At 45.9% G+C, this 20,425-nt stretch overlaps 1 protein-coding gene across 11 annotated transcripts in view; it reads left to right on the top strand.

Moving 5' to 3' along the window:
* Nucleotides 1-20,425, top strand: part of CAPRIN2 (caprin family member 2) — a 331,530-nt gene that overhangs the window by 216,128 nt on the left and 94,977 nt on the right. For all 11 annotated transcript variants that reach the window (XM_033952547.1, XM_033952545.1, XM_033952548.1 and 8 more), the window contains one exon: nt 13,691-13,737. In XM_033952547.1, coding sequence (XP_033808438.1) covers nt 13,691-13,737 — 47 coding nt within the window. The remainder of the gene's footprint in view (nt 1-13,690; nt 13,738-20,425) is intronic.

The raw sequence follows: 20,425 nt of genomic DNA on the forward strand, positions 1-20,425 counted from the left end.
TATCTTCCCAGCATCTGGTATGAGTAGAGCTATCGCAGTCCACAGGGCAGTTTGGGAGGAGTTTTGAAATTGTGGTTTTTAAGGTTATATTTTGTTGTAGCCTTTTTCCTCCACCATAGAATCCTAAAATCATTGGATTTTGTGGTCCTTCAGCCGGAAATTCTGGCAGCAGCAGCCATCTTGGATTTTTCCTGATTAGAATTCTATGTTTTCAAACTTCAAAAAGCCTTATTTTTAATTTTAACTACCAGGGATGGAGTCTTCATGCTCCAATGACATTAATTCATGGGAAATTTGTGCTGGTTGGGCACCTGAAGAGCGCCCTTGTACTTGTGTTCTGCATAAGTTGGGGAGGTGGGGACCTCAGGTTCAGTTTCTGTCCACCTAACTGCCAAATGACTGTTAGGATGGTTAGGGGACAGTTTTTGCCTCTTGGGCATCACAACGGTGCCAATACCTAATAAAGGTTCTGATGGCCCCCAAAGCAAAAAAGTGCTCCTCTTGAAAGGAGTTCTCGGTCCTCTGTCCTTTATGCCTGACTTTGTGAACTTACTCTGGCAAGCATGTCGGTGGTGCTGGTGCCTTCTGGGTCAGCTAGAGAGCAACCATCTGTGCAGCCTCCCCGTGTTTTAGCATCTGCTTATCCACGTAGGCCCATGTCTCTCCTGGACACTGAGAGCTGGTTAGATGTGGTCAATGAAGATGATCTGGATGCTTATTCTTTGTCCTAGGGTGAAACCTTGGTCAGAGATGATGTAACACTGGGCAAAGTGGAACAGGCCCTGAGTGCTGCTGCAGATCAGGGTGAGGACCCCCCTGTGTTCACAGGCTGTTCAAATCTGCTACATTGATGAAGCTTCTCATTGAGCCTATTAAGGAACTCAAAATTGATTCTTCTCAGTCTGCTTCCCACTGTTCTTGATGAGCAGGGTCCACTCTCAGCCTATTGCCTTTCTGTGGCATCCGGATATGAAAGTCCTGATTTCTGAGCACTGGGAAAAGCAATGTCCCAAGTTATTATCCTATGGACCAGAAGTTCAAGCAGATGTTTGCTATGCCTAAAGTGGACTCTCTGGTGGCTCAGGTGACCAAGCACACATCCCTTTGCAATGAAGGGGAAATAGTGCTTAAAGATCAACAGGATTGCAGTTTGAGGTCTTGTCTCTGATGCAGGCTGCAGCAACAGCCTCCTTTTGTGGCTTGAAAGTGCCATTCTAAATTGTGTGACCCAAGTAGTATGCAATCGGATCCCCCTTCCTAGCTGCTGCTGCTGGGAGTAGACTAAGTGGCTGATACTTTGTATGCTCTGCTATGGGTAGTGGGAAAGTCTCAGCTTATTTTGTGTCTGCTCACAGAATCCATTGGGCTGGGGATTCTACCTCCCAAAAGCACAGTAGGCTTCCTTTCAGGGACAATATGCTGTTTGGCCAGGGGTTGGACGATCTCATGGCTAGTGTCCCATATCGCTGCCTGAAGTCACTCTTGGATAGCAAGCCCTAGGATCTCTAAAGGGAAAACCCAGGGATCCTGTCGCCACTCCCACCATTCACACCTATTTTCCTTTGGGTCCTCATCCTAGAGAGTTTCCTGGAATAGAAAATCCCAGGGCTCCACCTCCCACCCAGGTGATCAGCCCAAAAAGTTGCAATAATGTCAGGCCCACCAGAATCCCCGTACAAGATCTAGAGGCAGGCTTCAGGACTTCTCAGAGCATGGGAAGCTATCGTAACCGACCAATGGGTTCTGGAAATCATCAGGGATGGCTACAAGTTGGAGTTTGCCCGTTTCCTCTGCCTGGTTTCTGGACTTGCTTGCAGGCAGACAGGAGAAAGTAGCCCAGGTCCAGGCAATCCTCAAGATTACTAGACATTCAGGTGATCAAGCGGATTCCAGCTGCAGCTCCGGGCTCTGGCAGATTTCGTAATACCCAAGAATGGTTCAGAGGACCTCAATGGTTCCTGGACCTCAAGTATGTCAATGTGGCTCGCAAAGTCCCTCATTTTCATATGAAGACTCTGGTTAGTCATTGCTTCAGTGTAGCTGGGGGAGTTCCTGGCGGTGTTGGACTTGACGGAAGTGTATCTCCACATCCTGATATTTCCGGATCACAGGCACTTCTTTCGGTTTCATGTCCTGAACAGCATTTTCAATTCAAGGCTCTCCTGTTCGGTCTTGCTAAAGCTCCCCTGACTTTTACCAAAGTGGTTTTAGTGGCAACTTGCCTTCTCAAACTGGGTTTACTGGTCCACTCTTACCTTAGACGACTGACTTATCAGGCCATTCTTGTGGGATGAAGCAGAGGGTGCTGTTCAGTCAGTCTTGACAACCCTTCAAGGTCTGGGATGGATGATCAACCTGAAGAAGAGCCAGTTGCAGCCCGTTCAGTACCTGGAGTATCTGGGATTCGACAAGGAGAAAGGTCAGGTGTTTGTTGCAGAGGCACACAGACTGAAACTTGGAAACCAAATTCAACTCTAGAGAATGACATAGGGGAAAAATTTGTCTCCGCTCTGTCCCCGCGAGCTCAGTCCTCATCTCTGCCCTGTCACCGCAAACAATCTGATCCCATCTGCAGAAGCCTCGAATAGTTTTATACTGAACTTATTAAGGTATAAAAAGAAACAATATACTGTACAATTATCATTTTATAAATCAAAGTTCTGGCTGCCGAACTAGAGGAAGAAATCTTCAGCTGTCAGGGCTTTTTTTATAAATGTTATCAACACAACTAATATACTACTTTATCCTAAAGAAAAGAAACCTTTGTCTGGTTTCTGCGTTCCTCATCTTCTCGTCATTCTCTTCCTTCCATCCACTGTCTGCCTTCTCTCTGCCTCTTCTATATGGCATCTGCTCTGTTACTGTGCCTCTCCCTTTCATCTCTTCTTCCACCCCCCCTGCCCCCACCCCCATTGGTCTGGCACCCAGACCCATTTTCTTCACTTCCCCATAGTCTGACATCTCTTTTCTTCCCTTCCATCTTTCCTTCCCTCCCCAGGTGGTTATCTCCTCACCTATCCCTCAGATCTGTTTTCAGAGGCTTCCTGTACTTTTCCCAGGCTATTTTTCTTCAAAATCGGCACCCATGGTGGCCATCTTGGATTTTTTCCCAGTTTTAATTTACACATATTTTTCATACTTCCAAGCTTCGATTTTACATGAAACTTAATAGATGGCCTCCCCAGGACAGGATGGGATGGATTCATGCCTCATTTGTGGTAGATGGCTGTCGGATGCACAGCCATGCTCCATGTGTGCTGTGGCCCATGAATGGGGTGAGGCTTGCACAGATGCGGTGCCTTCTACCTCCAGGGAGGACCTTCAAGCGCCTTCTGCCCCTACTTCCCTGAAATTGGTGCCTGGGATCCTGGGGAGTGCGATGGCAGCATTTCGGTGAAACCATGGATCCGGTGAAAAACTTGGTTATTTTCAAAGTTGTAAATTCTGCTCCTCTCCATACTATTCCAAATCCATATTGTATCTATTTTCCTTTCTAATTTCTTGAAAACCGTGCCGAGCTCTACTGTTATAGAGAAGATGCAGTATATAAGCCTAAGTTTTAGTTTAGTTTAAAATCTAAATACACCACGGATCTGGTGAAAAACTGCAAGTCTTCCAAGCAATCCAAATCTGAGACACTAATGTCAGCTCCTGCTGCGGGGAAACTTTTTCCCTCAGATTTTGTGAACGTGCTTTATCAGGCATACTTAAAAATATTTGCCTGTTTTCCTTCCTCCGGCTTCTGGGCCAATCACAGAGACTCCTGCTCTGCTGGACCAGGGTCTTTCCCCTTGTCTTCCTGCGGGGGCTCCAGTGTGTTAAGATGGTGGTGCCCGCAGTTGCAGTGCGCATTCTTTCAATTCCTCTAATTTTGCTGGGTGGTACTGCGTGGGACCTGTGATTTGGGGGGAACCCACAGTATGCAGATTTTTCAAGCTCGCACACCTTATGGATTTAATTTCTGAATCTCTGCAGGAATTGAAGCTGTAGTCAGATTAGCCAGTCACTCATGAATGTTCTCATGAATGACCAGAGGCCACAATATACCTCTTTTCCTGATGTGGTTCTTATCTTTTCAGATATCTGGGACAATTTGGATGGTCCATTGAAATGCGCTCGAACCATGGCAAGGTTTTATCCCATGGCGGATGGTTTTAACAAGCGCTTTGTTTCTCTGAAGGTGGATTACTTGGTGGCGCAGGTCACCAAGTACACATCTCTTCCCACAGATGGAGGGGTAGTCCTGAAGGATTTTCAGGACTGACACATGCATTTCATCCTTAAGCATCTGTTTGACTCTGCCACAGCAGGTGTCAAAGTGGCGATGGCCTCGTCTTTCATTGCTTGGGCGTGTCATTCCAAGCTGCACCTAGATCCTGACACTGTGTGGTGCTGCATGATTTAGATTTTCTCATGTCTGGAGTGGCTGATGCTTTGTACCACATCTTGAAAGTTTTTGCTTAGCTTGACATCTTTTCTGCTTCGGATTCCAGAATGCTCTGGATCAGGCAATGGTCTGGTGATTCATCTTCTAAAGCTACATTGAGCTGGTTGCCCTTCAAGGGTCTACTCCAGTTCAGCCTTGGTCTGGATGACCTTATGGTCTGTGTTCAGGATCGCAAACCCAAGGCATTGCCTGAGAGCAGGTCCCACTCTTCCAGGAGTTCAGGGCATTCTAATTTTTATCCCTTTTGGTGTTCCAGTCCTTACTCAGGTTCTTCCTCAGGACAGCGGTCCTCTTCTTCTGCCAGACCATGCTTCAGTGGGACTAACAGTCAGCAGTCAGTGACAAGATGGCCGGTGGCTTCCGCTAAGAAAGTTCTGATGCCAGGCCACCGTCTCCCATTCCGCTAGAAAGGCAAACAATCTCCCCCGATGCAAGGAAGAGGAGTCCTTCACCTCCAACCACTGGGCTCTGGAGGTCCTTGCTATGGCCACAAATAGGAGTTTCTCTGAGCTCTGACAGAACATTTTCTGGATTACCCTGTGGACCGTCCCAAGAGGGTAATTCGGGTGCAGGCCACAGTCTGCATATCTTTGGATCTTGTGGCAATCGAACCCGTGCCAGAGTGAGACTTGGGCTCTGGGAGATACTCAACATACTTTCATTGTTCCAAAGAAAGGATCCGACTGGAGATTGATCTGGACCTCAAGGCAGTTCATGTGGGGATAAAATGGAACCTAGGCACCTCCAGCTGTGCTAGAGAGACAAAGTTCCTGGAAACTGTAGGTGATTGCTTCCTGGAAAAACTTGTCAAGGAAAATAAAAGAGAAAACGCAATTCTGGACCTAATTCTAAATGGATTGCGAGGACCGCACAAGAAGTAGAAGGGACACTGGGAAACGGTGATCACAATATGATCCGCTTCAACCTGGACATAGGGGCGAAACATCGGTCCAGAACGATGGCCACGGTGCTAAACTTCCGAAAAGTGAATAATGAAGGGATGAGACGCATGGTGGGGAAGAAGATTAAAAAGAGGATAAACACTGTAAAGACGCTAGGGCAAGCTTGGTCTCTTTTTAAGGATATGGTCACTGAGGCGCAAAAACTATATATACCATGTATCAACAAGGGATCAAAGAGGGAAAAGAACTGGCGTGGCTCACTGTAGAGGTAAAGGAAGCTATCAGACAATAAAACCTCGTTTAAAAAATGGAAAAGATAAAAAATGGACGAAAACTGGAATAAGCACAAACATCATCAATGCAGGTGCCATAAGGCAGTAAAAGGGGTCAAAAGAGACTATGAGGAAAAAATAGCCAAGGAGGCAAAAATCTTTAAGCTGTTCTTTCGATATATTAAAGGGAAACGACCCATGAAGGATGCGGTGGAACCATTGTATGACCAAGGAATAAAGGGAGCACTAAAGGAGGACAAAGCAATTGCCGACAAACTGAACACGTTTTTTGCATCTGTATTTACCGAAGAGGATATACACAGTATACCGGAACTCATCAGGCTATATGCTGGAATTGAAAATAGGAAATTGACAGGGTTAAGGGTCAGTCTAGAAGAGGTATGCAGGCAGATTAATGGGCTTAAGAGCGATAAATCCCTGGGATCAGATGGCATCTATCTGAGGGTTATCAAGGAACTGAAAGGGACCATAGCTGAACTGCTTGAACTAATAGCTAATCTGTCGATCAAATCAGGAAATATTCTGGAGGACTGGAAAGTGGCAAATGTTACACCGATCTTCAAAAAAGGTTAGAGGGGAGACCCGAGAAACTACAGACCAGTGAGTCTGACCTCAGTACCGGGAAAGATGTTAGATGCGCTGATAAAGGACCGCATCATTGATCATCTTGACGGACATGGTCTGAGGACCAGCCAGCACAATTTCAGCAAAGGCAGATCTTGATTGACGAACTTGCTGCACTTCTTCGAGTGAGTAAACAGGCAAATAGACAAGGGTGACCCGGTCAACATTGTATATCTGGATTTTCAGAAAGCATTTGACAAGGTTCTGCATGAACAATTACTTCACAAAATTGCGAGCCATGGAATCAAGGGTGAAATACTCACATGGATTAAAAACTGGCTGGAGCATAGGAAACAGAGTGGGGGTAAATGGTCAATACTCGTACTGGAAAAGCGTCACCAGTGGGGTGCTGAAGGGCTCGGTGCTTGGACCCATGCTATTCAACATCTTTATAAATGATATGGACATAGGTACGACGAGTGAGGTGATTAAATTTGCGGACGATACGAAGTTATTCAGAGTAGTGAAGAAACAGGGGGATTGCGAAGATCTGCAACGTGACATAGTCAGGCTCGAGGAATGGGCATCGACATGGCAAATGAGGTTTAATGTGGATAAGTGTAAAGTGATGCATGTCTGTAACAAAAATCTCATGCACGAGTACAGGATGTCCGGGGCGGTACTTGGAGAGACCTCTCAGGAAAGGGACTTGGGAGTTCTGATTAACAAGTCGATGAAGCCTTCCGTGCAATGTGCGGCAGCGGCGAAAAGGGCAAACAGAATGCTAGGAATGATAAAGAAGGGTATCGCTAACAGATCGGAGAAGGTTATCATGCTGCTGTATCGGGCCATGGTGCGCTCTCACCTGGAGTACTGCGTCTAACACTGGTCACCGTACATGAAGAAGGACACAGTACTACTCGAAAGGGTCCAGAGAAGAGCCACTAAGATGGTTAAAGGGCTGGAGGAGCTGCCGTACAGCGAAAGATTAGAGACATCTGGGCCTCTTCTCCCTCGAATAGAGGAGATTGAGAGGGGACATGGTCGAAGCATTCAAGATAATGAATAGGATAGACTTAGTAGATAAGGACAGGTTGTTCACCCTCTCTGAGGTAGGGAGAACGAGAGGGCGTACTCTAAAGTTGAAAGGGGATAGATTCTGTACGAATGTAAGGAAGTTCTTCTTCACCCAGAGTGTGGTGGAAAACACCCTGTCATAGGAGAAAACATCCTCCAGGGATTCAAAACAAAGTTAGACAAGTTCCTGCTGAACAGGAATGTGCGCAGGTAGGGCTAGTCTCAGTTAGGGCGCTGGGCTTTGACCAGAGGGCCACCATTTGAGCGGACTGCTGGGCATGATGGACCACTGGTCTGACCCAGCAGCGGCAATTCTTGTGTTTTTATGCCCTGTTTCCGCATGGAGACGGTGCGCTCAGTGATAGCATCAGTGGCACCGGGGGAGTTTCTGGCTTCTCTACATCTGATAGAGGCATTGCCATTTTCCTGGACTACCGGAAGTTTCTGCAGTTCCATGTCTTGGGAAAGCATTTCAGTTTGCAGCTCTCCCCTTTGGATTGGCGACGGCACCAAATTGATGGTGGTGGTGGTCCATTTTCGCTCACTGGTTGACCCATGTTTGGACAACTAGTTGATCAGAGCTCCCTCTCTGAGGGGCATCAGGCAGTCCGGCAGGAGGTACAGTTGCTGCAATGTCTGGGCTGGGTAGGTGGTACAATTGCAATGTCTGGGCTGGGTGATCAACTTCCGGAAGAGTCACATCTAGCCCACCCAGGATTTGGAGTACCTGAGTTCAATTTCACACGTGGCAGAACAAAGTTTTTCTATCCATGTCCCATCAGGAGAAGCTTTGCCAGGTCATCAGAACCTTCCTGGCCACGACAACCATGACGGCGTGGTAGTATCTCCAGGTCTGGGAACTATGATGGTAACATCGATGTGGTCCTGTGGGCAAAAGCCAGGCTGTGTCTGCTGCAGGAGGCTATGCTGTCGCGTTGGAATCTGCAGCGGGACCCGTTACTTATACGCCTGCCTTGGTTGGCAGTGGTGCACAACAGTCGGGAGTGGTGGTTGCGTCCCCTCTCGCTCTAGATCTCAGATTGGGTGATCCTGTCGATGGATGCGAGTCTCAAGGACTGGGGAGCAGTGTGCATGTCTGTTCCTGTGCAGGGCCAGTGGGCACCCTTGGAGAACAAGTGGTTATCAATTGCCTGGAACTGCAGGCGATTTGGCTGGTCATTCTCCATTTCCAGGATCGTCTCCTTCATTGAGCTGTATGGGTGTTCTCGGAAAATGCCACAGTGGTGGCTTATGTCATTCATCAAGTCCCTCTCAGAGCATGGAGGCTCGGCTGCTCTTTTGGTGGGCAGAGAGGTACCTTGTGGCGCTGTCCGCGGCACACATGGCAAGTGTGGACAATGTTCAAGCAGACTTTCTCAGCTGGACCCCGGAGAGTGGTCTCTTAAGAGCGTTCGATTACATAGCACACCGGTGGGGGTACTCCTTGTTTGATCTCATGGCGATTGTGGTGAACAAGACCACCAATCGATTCTACAGTTATTGAGAGGCCAGCAGCAAAGGCCTGGATGCTCTGGTTCAGCCCTGGCCCCAGGAGGTGGTGGTTTATGTATTCCCTCCTTGGCCCATGATAGGGCATCTGTTGAGACAGATAGCAGATCACAATGGGCTGGTGATCCTAGTGGCTCCTGATTGGCCAAGGTGGCTGTGGTATGTCAACCTTGTTTGGCTCTAGTAGGATCGGGGGCTCCGGTTGCTTTGTCACTCTCGCCTCCTTATGCAATGGCCAATCGCACTGCAGGATCAAGACCACTTTGGTCTTACAGGATTGCTCTTGAGTACGTGTCCTTGACGGGCTGGGGCTATTCGTCTGCAGTGATTGTCACATTACTTTACAGTAAATGTAAGTCCACAGTAGCGGCCTAATAAAATTCAAAAACTCTGAGGGAAAAAAGTCCCATGGTGGGAGCAGACTTAAGGCAGCATCTCAGATTTTGAATGCTTGGAAGACTTGTGAAGTTTTTTCTGGATCCACACTTGCATTTCACCAATGGCTTGGTGGTGCTTCCAAATGTGGTGTGCACTCCGACAGGAGGACCCTTAACTTCCTTAGATTCCTCGGGTCTTGGAGTTTTCTGCTGGATGGCCTGAAGAAGGGCCTTGCGGTTGCTCAATGACTGACTGTACATCCAGATGTACTTTTCTGTGGGGTGCGGTTTGGCTGCGGCCTCCTATGCACCTTCCCTGTCTGATGTGGAATCTAAATCTGGTTCTGCACTCTCTGGCTCGTTCGCCGTATGAGCCTTTGGACCTGGTGTCGTTGATGGATCTCACAGTCAAGACGGTCTTTCTTGTGGCTATCACTTCAGCTCAGAGTTTCGGAGCTTCAGGTTCTTTCCTGCGGGGATCCCTTCCTATGTATTACGGATTCCATGGTGATGCTGCATACTATTCCTTTCTTCCAAAGCTGGTTTCCGCTTTCCATGTGAAATCAGGAAGTCCAGCTTCCTGCATTTGCATCCTCTGGTTCGAAGAACCAGGACCGGATGCTGCAGTCCCTAAGAAGTGTGCAAGCTTTTGTTGTGGTATTTGGAAGTTACCAACAAGTTTCATCTCTCTGATAACCTGTTTATTCTGTCAGGTCCTGCCCACAAATGTAGGCCAGCCTCTAAGGCTATCATTGCCAGGTAGATTCACTTGGCCATTTCAGTGACTTATGTGGCAGCTGGGAAGAAGCTCTGGGGGGGAGGGATGCTGGCTCATTTGAACAGAGGAGTGTCCTCTTGGGCAGTGTCTTCTTTGTCTCTGGATGAGATTTGTAGGGCTGCTACGTGGTCCTTGCACACCACCAAGTTTTACAGGATCAGTGTGGCAGCCAAGCAGGTTGTCTCTTTTGGTTCCTCTGTGTTGGTAGCAGGCTCATCAGTCCCACCCTGATTTTTCGGGACTGCTCTGTTAAGTCCCACTGGTCCCAGAATAAAGTGGGATTGCACAACAATGAAAGATTAGGTTCTTACCTTTGCTGATCTTCTTTCTTATAAATCCTCACTTTATTCCAGGATCCTGCCCTGTGTCTTCTGATTCACTGATTGTTGCTGGATTTCTGTTTCTGACCAGCCTTTATAAGAGTGCCATCTGACTGCATTTAGCACTTTAATTGGAGGGAGGGGGTATTCCTTAGTTCAAGTGCCCCTTCTGACAGTGCAGTTTGTCTCCCCTCTTAGCACTGTTTTGTCATTCAGGTTTTCAATGTTTCATAACCTGTTTTTTTGTTTTGCATTGTTGCATTTGTTTATATGAGCAGAATTAATTTGCTCGTTGGGGGAGTTCCCTGTTCCTCTCTGTTACCCTCTACAGATGCTCCTGGCTACTTAAAGACTGACTGGAGTCCAGAGGAGCATGCTCATTGGTAAGGTATGAGAGGGAGGGGGTAAAAGCTTCAAATATTTGAGGCTTCCTACAGATCCTTGGCGGGAGGAGGTAAAAAACCCACTGGTCCCAGAATAAAGTGAGGATTTACAAGAGATAAGATTAGCAAAGGTAAGAACCTAATCTTTCAATATACCTGGATTGGTTGTACTCAAGAAAATTAGCAGATAAGACCAAAGTTTTCACTTCATGAGCTTAAGTTGCAAGGATTTAAACTAAACTAAACTAAACCTTGGGTTTATATACCGCACCATCTCCACGGATGCAGAGCTCGGCACGGTTTACAGGAAGTAGGATGAGAGATGAAATACAGTGGAGAGATTAAGAGTTAGGTGTAAAAGGGTGGGGGAAGGGGGAGAGGCCTAAGAGGGGGGAAGTGTTACAGTTTTGAGAATAGCCAGGTTTTTAGGTGTTTACGGAAAAGTTGGAGGGAGCTTGAGGTTCGGAGCAGGGAGGTGAGGTTATTCCAGATCTCAGTGATTCTAAAGGGGAGGGATGAACCAAGTTTGCCTGCATGGGAGATGCCTTTTGTGGAAGGGAAGGATAGTTTAAAAATTTGGGACGATCTGGAGGAGGTAGGGGTTGGGGAGTTCCAGGATAGAGGGATTACGGCAGGAAGGATGCCATGTAGGATCTTGTAGGCTAGGCACGCACATTTGAAGTGAATCCTGGGGATTACTGGGAGCCAATGGAGCTTAGACAGGAGTGGCGAGACGTGATTGAATTTGCCTTTCTGAATCCGCTGAAGTCTGTGGAGGCTTTTCTTGGTTAGGCTGAGGTAGATAGAATTGCAATAGTCCAATCTAGAGAGGATGATGGATTGTACTAGGACTGCGAAGTGTTTTTGGTGAAAATAGGGTCTGACTTTCCTTAGCATGTGAAGGCTAAAGAAGCATTTTTTTACCAAGGATTGGAGATGGTCGTTGAAGGATAGAGAAGAGTCTAAGGTGACACCCAGGACTTTGCTTGAGAACTCGAGCTGTAATGAGGAGCCGGAGGACAATGGGATGGAGGAGGGTAAATGGACTAATTTTGGGCCGAGCCAAAGGAGTTTTGTTTTGGACTCGTTCAGTTTCATTTGCATTGTGAATGCCCAGGATTGGAGGTTCGTTATGCATGAGGATATGTTCGTAGAGAGGTTAGTGAGGTTCGAGTCGGTCTCAAGGAGGACGAGGATGTCATCAGCATAAGTGTAAAGAGTTTCAAGGGGGGATAGTTGGAGTAGTTTCAGGGAGGACATGTAAATGTTAAAGAGGATTGGGGAGAGGGGTGAACCTTGTGGGACACCACAAGTCGGGGTCCAGGGGGAGGATGAGGTGCCGCTCATGTTAACCATGTAAGAGCGGGAGCGTAAGAATTTGGAGAACCAATCAAGAACTATGGAGCTAATGCCTATGTCGGAGAGTTGGAAAATTAGAATGTCGTGGTGGACAACGTCAAAAGCTGCGGAGAGGTCGAATTGTAGGAGAACAGCAAACTTGTTACGAGAATGCAGTTGCTGAACCTTAGAGATTAGAGAGACCAATAGGGACTCGGTGCAGAAGTTGGATCTGAAGCCATATTGGTAAGGTAGGAGGATAGAGAATCTTTCTAAGTAGGAAGAGAGCTGGGTAGATATGATGGACTCGAGCAGCTTGGTGAGGAGAGGGATATTTGCTATTGGACGATAGCTGGATGGTATGGAGGGGTCTAGGTCAGCTTTTTTCAGTAAAGGGGTCAGTGCGATGTGTCCCATTTCAGTGGAGAATAGGCCTGATAATAGGGCAGAATTTATGAGTTTGGTAAGAGATGTGATGGCCTGTGTGGGGATTTTCTCAAATAGATAGCAAGGAAATGGGTCCAGGATGCAATTGCATGATTTTAACTTGAGGCAGAGTTTAAGGGTCTGAGAATCAGATATGAGCTCGAAGGCAGTCCAGGATCTGTCGGCAGGGATGGGGTTGAGAGCAGCTAGGGTGGGGTTGGGTTCGGGGGGCACCAGAGAGTTGTAGGAGACTGTGGGCGAGAAGGAGCGCCTTAAGATAGAGATCTTATCATTGAAGAATTTTGCTAAGACCTCAGCTGAAGGAGATGAGGGGAGAAGGGTGGAGTCATTTTTAGTGGTTAGGGAGCGCCAAATATTGAACAGTGTGCTATTCTGGTTGTTGGATTTGGAGATCTTGTCTCCATAGAAGTTCTTCCTTGCTTTTTTTAATATTGAGTTGTAGAGCTTGATATTGACTCTCCAGGCCTGTCTGTCAGATGGGGATTTGGATTTTTTCCATTTTCGCTCTAAGGCTTGACATTTTTGTTTCAGGTCTCTGTGGAGTGGAAGGTACCAAGGGGCTTTATGGGGATAGGTGATGGATTTAGTGGTTTGGGGGGCGAGGGAGTGGTAGGTAGACTTGGAGAGGGTGGTCCAGTTGTGCCAATTGTTTACAGAGTCTGCAAGCTTGGGAATGGAAGGGAGGTGGTTGAGGAATTTGGTCCAGAACAGATCGCTCAAGATTTTTTTCCGGAAGGTAATAGAATTGGGGGATCGGGGAGGGGATCCAAGATGAGACATGAAGATGGGGAGGCAGAAGGCCCCTAGGAGATGGTCTGACCATGGGACGTGTTCCCAACGGGTGTCTTCGGCAGACGTTTTATAAGCGGTGAGGTCGAGGAACTGGATGAAGTCTAGGGTGTGCCCCTTTTCATAGGTAGGAGCGGAAGTGGGGGAGGGGAGAAACCTAAGGAGGTGAGGAAGTCATTGAATTCTATCGTGTCCTTGCTGGTGGTGTCGTCAAGGTGGAGATTAACATCTCCGATGATTAGTAATCTTTGGAATTTGAGAAAGGCGTTAGTTAACTGAGCAACAATTAAACTTTAGGCAATGTGAAGTTAGGTATTATACAGTGAGGTTTACTCCTGTTTGTAATGCAAGTTACTTATTTTTGAAGCATAAGAACAGCCTTTATAATATTTTAGAACAAGCTTTAAATTGACTTGACTTGTAAATGTGTTCTTTTGATCTTACTGGTATATTTTCTCTCCCAAAGAACAAACACAGCAAAAGTCAATGGACTATCTCCCACAGCCTGCACAGGTAAACTTGGGATGACTTTTGGTACTTTGTAGGATTAGGCACATTGTACGTAAATGTTAACTTCCGCAAAATTAGAGTAACCTATATGGCACTTAATAGCCCATCCAGTCTACCAATTTTTTCCGATCCAACAATGTGAGATTCTGTTGCGGATACACAGGAGTCTGTATTTGAGCTGTTGATTCCCACTTTCCGCAAAACTGCAGAAGGGTATCACTTTAAGAACTTGAAACTTTTCCACTTATGCAGTGGAGAACAGCTTCCTCTTCAGTTTTTCCTTCTGCAAGCAAACTCAGGTGTGTTCTGATCTGTTCTGCTTTTTTTTTTTTTTGGGGGGGGGAGGGGTATTTTTCTGTCTTTCGTTTTTTGTTTTTGTTTTACATTCTTCATAACTTTGGTGCTTGGAGGTCCCCTTTTTGGACATGCCGCCAGAAAAAAAGAGCAGCCCTGTGAGGGGAGGACTGCTGCTCCCAGGCCAGGCCAATCTCATAGAATACCTATGGAGCCAGCCTTCTTTGGGTACCTTAAGGAGCTTGCGGTTCGTTTCCTAAGAGCAACATGCCTACTGTTATCAGAGGCTTGAGCACAGTCTGTAATTTCTCCATGGTAGACTGATGAAAATGTCTGGGACACGGTGCTACCGGGATACAAACTATACCACAGAGACAGAGTGACACAAAAAGGAGGATGCATTGCCATATATGTCAGAGGGAATTGAATCTACTGGAGAGAACATGCCACAACAGACTGATAAGTTAAAGCCTCTATGGGTCAAAATTCCAGGAACAAATGGACCAGAAATGAGGATAGGCATCTACTACCGACCCCCAGGGCAGTCCGAAGAAATTGATGGAGAAATGACGGATGAGATTAAATGCAACTGCAAGGGAAGCAACCCAGTTATCATGGGTGACTTCAACTATCCGGGGATAGAATGGAACCTCGGCACCTCGGGCTGTGCTAGAGACCAAGTTCCTGGAAACTGTAGGCGATTACTTCCTGGAACAACTTGTCAAGGAAAACGCGAGAGGAAATACAATTCTGGACTTAATTCTAAATGGGCTGCGAGGACCAGCACAGGGTGTAGAAATAGAAGGGACGCTGGGAAACAACGTGATCCGCTTCAACCTGGAAACAGGGGCAGAACAGCCACAGCGCTAAACTTTTGAAAAGGGAATTACGAAGGGATGAGACGCATGGTGGTGAAGAAGATTAAGAAGAGGATAAACACTGTAAAGTCGCTAGAGCAGAGGTGTCAAAAGTCCCTCATCGAGGGCCGCAATCCAGTCGGGTTTTCAGGATTTCCTCAATGAATATGCATGAGATCTATTAGCACACAATGAAAGCAGTGCATGCAAATAGATATCATGCATATTCATTGGGGAAATCATGAAAACCCAACTGGATTGCGGTCCTCGAGGAGGGACTGACACCCCTGCACTAGAGCAAGCTTAGTCTCTTTTTAAGGATACGGGCACAAAATCTATATATACCACGTGTCAACCAGAGATCAAAGAGGAAAAAGAATAAAGAACCAGCGTGGCTCACTGGAGAGGTTAAGGAAGCGATCATAGACACAAAAAACCTTGTTTAAAGAATGGAAAAGATAAAAAATGGACAAAAACTGGACTAAGCACAAACAACATCAACGCAAAAGGGGCCAAAAGAGACTGAGGAAAAAATAGCCAAGGAGGCAAAAAAACTTCAAGCCATTCTTTCTGTATATTAAAGGAGAACGACCCATGAAGGAAGCGGTGGGACCATTGGATGACCAAGGAACAAATAATAATAACAGTTTATATACCGCAATACCGTTAAGTTCTATGCGGTTTACAATAGATTAAGCGAGGTACAAATTGATTGAATTTAAGAGGGGAGAAGAGGAGAGTTAATAGGACCGGCAATGCGTTGTTGAGGAGAAAGAGATTAACAGGATAGAGGAAACACTATGGAGGAGAAAGAAGATGAGTGGGTCAGTTGTCTAGATACTTTAGGAACAGTTGAGTTTTTAGATGTTTTCTGAATTCCTCATAAGTAGTGGGTGAAAGCAGTTGATCTAGGTCTTTACCCCACAATGCTGCTTGATGTGAAAGAAGGTGTTCATGGTGTTTTTTCAGTTTACAACCTGTAACTGGGGGGGGAAATGAAGTAGGAATGAGAGCTTCTCTTGTGTCTGTTGGCAGAGAAGGAGAAAAGGTCAGTTATGTATTTAGGGGCAAGTCTGTTTAGCGCTTTAAAGCAGAAGCAGGCGAATTTAAACTTTATGCATGCTTCCATCGGTAGCCAATGTAACTGCCGGTAGTAGGGTGATACATGATCGAATTTCTTTAGTCCAAAGATTAGTCTGACTGCTGCATTTTGCATTAGTTGTAAATGTCGGCATATTTTTTTGGGAAATGGCTAAGTAGGCGATGTTACAGTAGTCAAGTTGACTTAGTACGAGGGATTGGACCAGGGTTCTGAATGCCGACATATCGAAATAAGCCTTAATGGATCTGAGTTTCCAGAGAATGAAGAAGCCCTTTCTGATTAAGAAGTCCACCTGGTCTTTCATGGTTAGGCATTGATCTAGAGTTACGCCTAGTATCTTTATGGTGGGCTGGATGGGGTGATTAAGTTCATTGATGCATAGAGGTGTTTTGGTGTCAAACGGATGTGGTGAAGCAATGAAGAATTTAGTTTTTTCTGAATTAAGTTTGAGCTTGAAGTTTGTCATCCATTGCTCCATCATGTTTATGGCTTCTGAAGCCTTGGGAATAGTTTCCGAGATAGTCAGCAAATGGGATTATAATCGTTAAGTCATCTGCATAACTAAATAGTTTTATCCCCAGCTGAGTTAATTGCAAGCTCAGTGAGGACATGTAGACGTTAAATAGCAGTGGAGACAATGGTGACCCTTGTGGCACACCGGGTGGATTGCTCCATGTATTGGAAAGCTCATAATTGAAGCGTACCTGATAGGTGCGGGATGTAAGGAAGCCACGAAACCAGTTCAGCACCTCGTCTTTGATACCAATGGCGTCTAGGCATTGTAGCATTTTCCTGTGGTCTACCAGGTCAAAGGCTGAACTCATATCGGATTGCATAACCAATGCATTGAGGCCCCTGCTAAACAGTAGGCGCAGGTTGTCTAAAATAGCTGCAATTACTGTCTCCGTACTGAATAAAGGTCTGAAACTGGATTGGGTTTCGTGTAGAAGAGAGAACTGATTAAGATAGTCCATCAGTTGGGTGTGTACTAGTCCCTCCATGATTTTTACAATAAACGGAATGGATGCTACCTGTCTGTAGTTGGTTATTAGGGCTGAGGGTTCTTGCGATTTTTTAGAATTGGGGTGATTATTATGTGACCGTTATTAGAGAGGAACTGCCCATTTTTTAGGTTGTGGGCAAGGTATTGTAGCGGCGATAGTTTGAATTGTAATGGTGCCGCTTTCATAATATCTGGGAGGCATGAGTCCAGAACACAATAAGTTTTAGAGTATTTGTTGTACAGTTTGGTGTAATCACTCCATTTTAAGTCTTGAAAGGAGTTCCAGATATGTCTGCTGGTATGTCATTTCCTTGGGTGTTAGCTATTTGATGATCATTAGGGTCGTTTGTTGAGCAGTGGTTTCTATGGTTTTTAATTTTTGAATCGAAGTGCAGCGCTAAGTCATTTGCAGAGGGTAACTTAGTGTTGTGTGTGGGTATGGTGTATCAAGTGGTGTCGAATAAATTCGTGACCAGGTTGAATAGCTCTTTTGTATTGATTCCTTGTGAATCATTGCAAGATGAGTTAATTTTAGTGGAGTAGAATGCTTTATGTTTGTCTTATCATTTGTTTGTAGATTTTTATATTAGCTCTCCATTTGTTACGGTCTGCTGATTCTCCTGTTGTTTTTTTCCAGGTTCTTTCCAATCGTCTGGCTAGTTGTTTCGTTTTTAGAAGTTCGATGTCGAACCATTTGTTATATTTGTTTGCATTGCTTTTGCTATTGCGTTTGGGGGCAATTTTATCTAGAATGGATGTGCTTGTTATCATCCAGTGATCCCAGAAATTGATTCCTTCTATCTCCATTTGCAGTTCGTAGTGCGACCAGTATTCTTCTGGATTAAATATAGCCTCTTGTGTGGTGTACTCTTTATCATTGGACGTGTTTTAGTTTTACTATAAGACCAGATTAACTTGAAATAATAAGTAAAATGGTCAGACCAGATATCGTGGCACCAGGAGCCTTGCGGTAGAGAGATGACAGGGTCTGGAATTTCCTTTATGGACATGGTTACCACATCTAAATGATGACCTTTTCATGTGTTTGTGTGGGTAAAGGGAGGTTGTAGTTGAGTAGGGATAGAAAGTGTTTAAAATCTTTCGCGTTTGTGTTGTCCTCTTCATCTAAGTGTATGTTTATATCTCCTGCAATGATATTGTAGGAAGGACCAATTGAATTATGTAGGACAAATTCACAGAAGTCTTCTTTGGCTTTTGGCCAGCTTTTTGGTGGGACATAGAATAATATGCAGGATAGGGATTCTTCTAACTGGCAGCTGCTAATTTTGCAGGCTAAAATTTCTAGTTGGTTGGTCACTTTGGAATCTAGTAATTCGAACTCAAAACCTTCTTTAAGAATAATTGCTAATCCTCCTCCTTTTTTCCCCGGGCGATTTAGCGTAAGGATTTTGAAAGGGAGCGCTAAAGGAGGACAAAGCAGTCGCAGACAGACTGAACAAATTTTTTTGCGTCTGTATTTACCGAAGAGGATATACACAGCATACCATAACCCATCAGGCTATATGCTGGAAGTGAAAACGGGAAACTGACAGTGTTAACGGTCAGTTTAGAAGAGGTATGCAGGCAGATTGATAGGCTTAAGAGCGATAAATCCCTGGGATCAGATGGCATCTATCCGAGGGTTATCAAGGAACTGAAAGGGACCATAGCTGAACTGCTTGAACTAATAGCTAATCTGTCGATCAAATCAGGAAATATTCTGGAGGACTGGAAAGTGGCAAATGTTACACCGATCTTCAAAAAAGGTTAGAGGGGAGACCTGGGAAACTACAGACAGGTGAGTCTGACCTCGGTACCGGGAAAGATGGTAGAAGTGCTGATAAAGGACCGCATCATTGATCACCTTGACGGGCACGGTCTGATGAGGACCAGCCAGCACGGTTTCAGCAAAGGCAGATCTTGTCTGACAAACTTGCTGCACTTCTTCAAGGGAGTGAACAGGCAGATAGACAAGGGTGAACTGGTCGACATTATATATCTGAACTTTCAGAAGGCGTTCGACATGAACGATTACTTCGGAAAATTGCGAGCCATGGAATCGAGGGTGAAATACATGGATTAAAAACTGGCTGGAGTATAGGAAACAAAGAGTGGGGGTAAATGGACAATACTTGGACTGGAAGAGCATCACCAGTGGGGTGCCGCAGGGCTCGGTGCTTGGATCCGTGCTCTTCAACATCTTTATAAACTATCTGGACATGGGTATGATGAGCGAGGTGATTAAATTTGCGGAAGATACGAAGTTATTCAGAGTAGTGAAGACGCAGGGGAATGCGAAGATTTCCAACGTGACATCAGGCTCGAGGAATGGGCATCGACATGGCAGATGAGGTTCAACGTGGACAAGTGTAAAGTGATGCATGTCAGTAACAAAATTTCATGCACGAATACAGGATGTCCGGGGCGGTACTTGGAGAGACCTCCCAGGAAAGGGACTTGGGAGTTCTGATCAATAAATCAATGAAGCCGTCCACGGAATGTGCGGCGGCGGCGAAAAAGGCGATCAGAATGCTAGGAATGATAAAGAAGGGGATCACGAACAGATCGGAGAAGGTTATTATGCTGCTGTACCGGGCCATGGTGCAACCTCACTTGGAGTACTGCGTCCAGCACTGGTCGCCGTAAATGAAGAAGGACACGGTACTACTTAAAAGGGTCCAGTGAAGAGCGACTAAGATGGTTAAGGGATTGGAGGAGCTGCCGTACAGGAAAGATTAGATATACTGGCCCTCTTCTCTCTCGAACAGAGGAGATTGAGAGGGGACATGATCAAAGCATTCAAGGTACTGAATAGGATAGACTTAGTAGATAAGGACAGGTTGTAGGGAGAATGAGAGGGCACTCTCAAGTTGAAAGGGGATAGATTCCGTACAAACATAAGGAAGTTCTTCTTCACCCAGAGAATGGAACGCTCTTCCGGAGTCTGTCACCCTTCAGAGATTCAAGACAAAGTTAGACAAGTTCCTGCCGAACAAGGACATACGCTGATGGGGCTAGTCTTTGACCAGAAGGCCGCCGCGTGAGAGGACTGCTGGGCATGATGGACCACTGGTCTGACTCAGCAGCGGCAATTCTTATGTTCCCCCCCCTATTGCTACATGAGGAATCTTAGGGGTGGGAGACGATATTTGTGATCTGACCAGCAGCCAGAAGATCTCCTTTGGTTGAGGTCTGAGTAGTTTGAGGTGGAAATCCATTCCCTGTAGGCAGGCTGCTTCAGGCACACAGGCACCAGAAATCTGCAAGTACTCACATTACAGTATTCCCTATGGGGGTCTGGGGGGGGGTTCTATAATTTTAAGTTTTAAAGGTTTCTTGGGTTATCACTCAGGTCCTCCTCTTCCAAAGCCCTAAAATCACCATTTTTTTCTCTTCCCATTTCTGGCATGATTTTTCTGGGATCCCTGACTGGGT

The sequence above is a fragment of the Geotrypetes seraphini genome, chromosome 7 (genome assembly GCF_902459505.1).
Source record: "Geotrypetes seraphini chromosome 7, aGeoSer1.1, whole genome shotgun sequence".
Classification (NCBI taxonomy): Eukaryota; Metazoa; Chordata; class Amphibia; order Gymnophiona; family Dermophiidae; genus Geotrypetes; species Geotrypetes seraphini.